This window comes from Berghia stephanieae, chromosome 5 (assembly GCF_034508935.2).
Source record: "Berghia stephanieae isolate SIO BIC M18660-M18661 chromosome 5, UCSD_Bste_1.3, whole genome shotgun sequence".
Classification (NCBI taxonomy): Eukaryota; Metazoa; Mollusca; class Gastropoda; order Nudibranchia; family Aeolidiidae; genus Berghia; species Berghia stephanieae.
In genome coordinates, this window is record NC_088364.1 from 39,940,197 (window position 1) to 39,943,166 (window position 2,970).

Below are 2,970 nucleotides of genomic sequence, written 5' to 3' on the forward strand. Positions count from 1 at the left end.
CATAATTGTATTCGGCTCTCAGACCTGCAAATCTGTGCATCTAGGGTAATAATCTATTACGGTCGGCCATATTATCTGATACATTTTTATTATTGTTATTGAAACGGGAATTCTCGTGCATATCTCGGAGTATATTAAATATAGGTTTGTTGAACGGAACTAAAACGCAAAAATAATTCTTTCACATTCTATATTCATTCATGAAAGAACTTTTTGTGTGTGTCAATTTAACGCTGAAAGCTTTTCCATTGAGTTGACAGTTGTATGAATTTGATTCGAATTGTACCAATAAAATTAACGAAAAATCATTGGTGAAGTATCAGTGCCTGTGAATAATTATCAAGGACTATCTACTCTTACAGTCAGTCATAACAATAGTAATCAACTACAATAATAATACAACCATGATTATTTATAATATTTAATGACGACAATGATGATGATGACAACGATGATGACGATGATGAGGATGATGATGATAATGTTGATGATATGATGATGATGATGATGTCTTGTTGATGATGATAATGATGATGAGAATGATAATAGTTATTGTTATTTATCATATCATATCAATTCATATCTGTTATAGGGCTTCAAATTGTTCATTAAATGATTAAATGCTCTTAAAACATAGGTAACAATATATTGTACATTACACATTGCATATTCTTTGAGATTTTCAATTCATTAATATCTTAAACATTTTTAGTTTGAAATTTGAAACTGTTTCATTTTTTGGAAGTAACTAACTAGTAAACCTCCCAGTCTGAATGACGCTTACTGAGAATTGTGTGATTCAGTCATATTTTTTTTATAACCTCGATGAGTATAGCTGCTTTCTCCATCCAAGTTGTTAATTGTTTCCATTGGTCCTGGGCCAGAGTTTTGAGGCTGTCAAGATTTTGTTGTGAGGTTTGTACGGAGGGCACTGCAGTTTTTCTTGGTTCTTCAGGGATTAATTCGGCCTCATCTGAATCTAGAAATTTCTGATATGTAGAGAGATCCCGGTTCAGGGTAGCTACTATTGATGTTGGTGGTCTCCCTACACATTTGTTGCCATGAAGGAAATATTCTGCCATTGCAGTTTGGGCTGGGATTTATCTTCTCGACGTAAGATGTGATCAAATAGCCTCCATCCTTGTTCATTTATTATTGTACTCAGGCGTTGGACCCTGGCTCTTTCATAGAGATCAGTATTTGTAATTGTCTCTGGCCAATAGATTCCGATTACGCGACGTAATTTCTAAGTTCTTTTTTTGTGAGGCCCCAGGTAAATTAAATGTATTCTTCCTAATTGAAGTGGAGTATCTTGAAATAAATAGTTTGAGTTTATCTTCACGCGTGAATGTAATTGGAGAGTAATCAAAAAGATCATTGTATATTTTGTTATCAAGACCGTGAACTAATTTATGTAGTGAATTAATCACTACTCTTTTTTCTACGTTTAAATGTTGCAAGGCCCAGGGGTTTTAATCTTTCTTCATAGCATAATAATATATCACGAAGAATCGACACTACTTTTGTCGCACTTCTTTGGACATTTTAATAACAGATTGACTCCATATAATATTTCCATACTCCAGAATAGGCCTAACCACTGCTTTATACGGGATGCTAAAAAATTGTAATACCTACATAACACCCTACAAGAGCGCAAGCTAAGTATTACTGATGACTGGAGACTCCTTAGAAAACATATTGAGCACGTTTGGTGCATAATGCGCTAAATAAATACTTAAGTAAGTAATTACAGAGTTCGAAATATACAAATCGACATTCATTTCCTGTATCCGAAATATTCGCTATCTGGCCGCCATATTACCAAATTAATTTACGCGCACCTACAGACTTTATTACCGGACCTATTTTGATCGTTTATGGCTAAACATATTCGTCTCGATCTATGTTAATTTCCACATTACAGTGGTATAATAAGTGTAATAGATGGATTGCCTGTTCGTAAAAGCCTATTCCGCAAATACTGCGGGTTCTCCACTAGTTTAACAGAAATATATGTGATTTTATCTGGGGTTTTTTTCTTTTTCTTTTTTTTTTATTGCTGCACAATGTACATAAATGAATCTCTTATTTATACCAAAGAGCAATAAACTTGAGAGTTGTGACAATTACTATAGATTTACATTTAAAGAAAACCTTTCCTTAAGAATTAGAGTTTTAACTTTAAGAGATAAAAAATCAAATATTGCTTCAAAGAGAGACGATGGGGATTTGGTAAGCTGGAAAAACAACAAAGAAAACGTTTCTTGTTTTGTTTTTAAGGGTTTTACGGCGCTTGCAACATATTTAGGTTATATCAGCGCCAGAGAAAACGTTTCGGTGATTCAGGATAGAGAATTACAGTTATAAATTGTCTATGGAAGCAACAAAAAAAAAAAAAGAACAGCTTCAACCTTTCGTATCAAATAGGAGACGACAAAAGCAAATGCATATGTTAATATTTAGATCTTTAAAATTACAGATAATGAAAAATGTCAGTAGGAAAAAGGCCATTCCATTAACCAGTAATCTGTCGTACTCTGGAAAAACACGTATTTAAGATTTTGGCCAGAAAAATCGTCAATCAAATATCGATCGATTTAACGACCCTCATCGTGGCAAACACTCTCAAACCTGGGACCTTGCGGGGCCCTAATTTTGAGAGTTATTACCTTGAAGTCCCAGACATGAGAGTTTTGCCAGGATGAGAGTCATCAAAATCGATTGATATTTGAAAGACAAGTTTTCTGGCCAGATTTTTAAATACGTATTTTTCCAGAGTACGGCAGATTACTGTTTTATTGTAAAATACACTTATTTCTTCAAGAAACAGTTACAAGATTTTTCTTTTTAACGACTAACTCCTCAGTCCGTTAAGCTAGTTTTGCTCAACAAAGCCAGTAGTAATCCATTTGCCCTGCTTTGAGTTTGATTCAACAAAGGTCACGTTTTCCTAGTCACCATGTATTT

General features: G+C 33.9%; 1 protein-coding gene across 1 annotated transcript in view; it reads left to right on the plus strand.

Annotated features, from left to right (window-relative positions):
• Positions 1-208: 208 nt before the first annotated feature.
• Positions 209-2,970, plus strand: part of LOC144974137 (uncharacterized) — a 16,860-nt gene continuing 14,098 nt past the window's right edge. Inside the window, exons 1-2 of the mRNA XM_078917038.1 lie at positions 209-361; positions 2,870-2,970. The exon at positions 2,870-2,970 is cut by the window's right edge and continues 63 nt beyond it. Coding sequence (XP_078773164.1) covers positions 2,963-2,970 — 8 coding nt within the window. The 5' untranslated portion in view covers positions 209-361; positions 2,870-2,962. The remainder of the gene's footprint in view (positions 362-2,869) is intronic.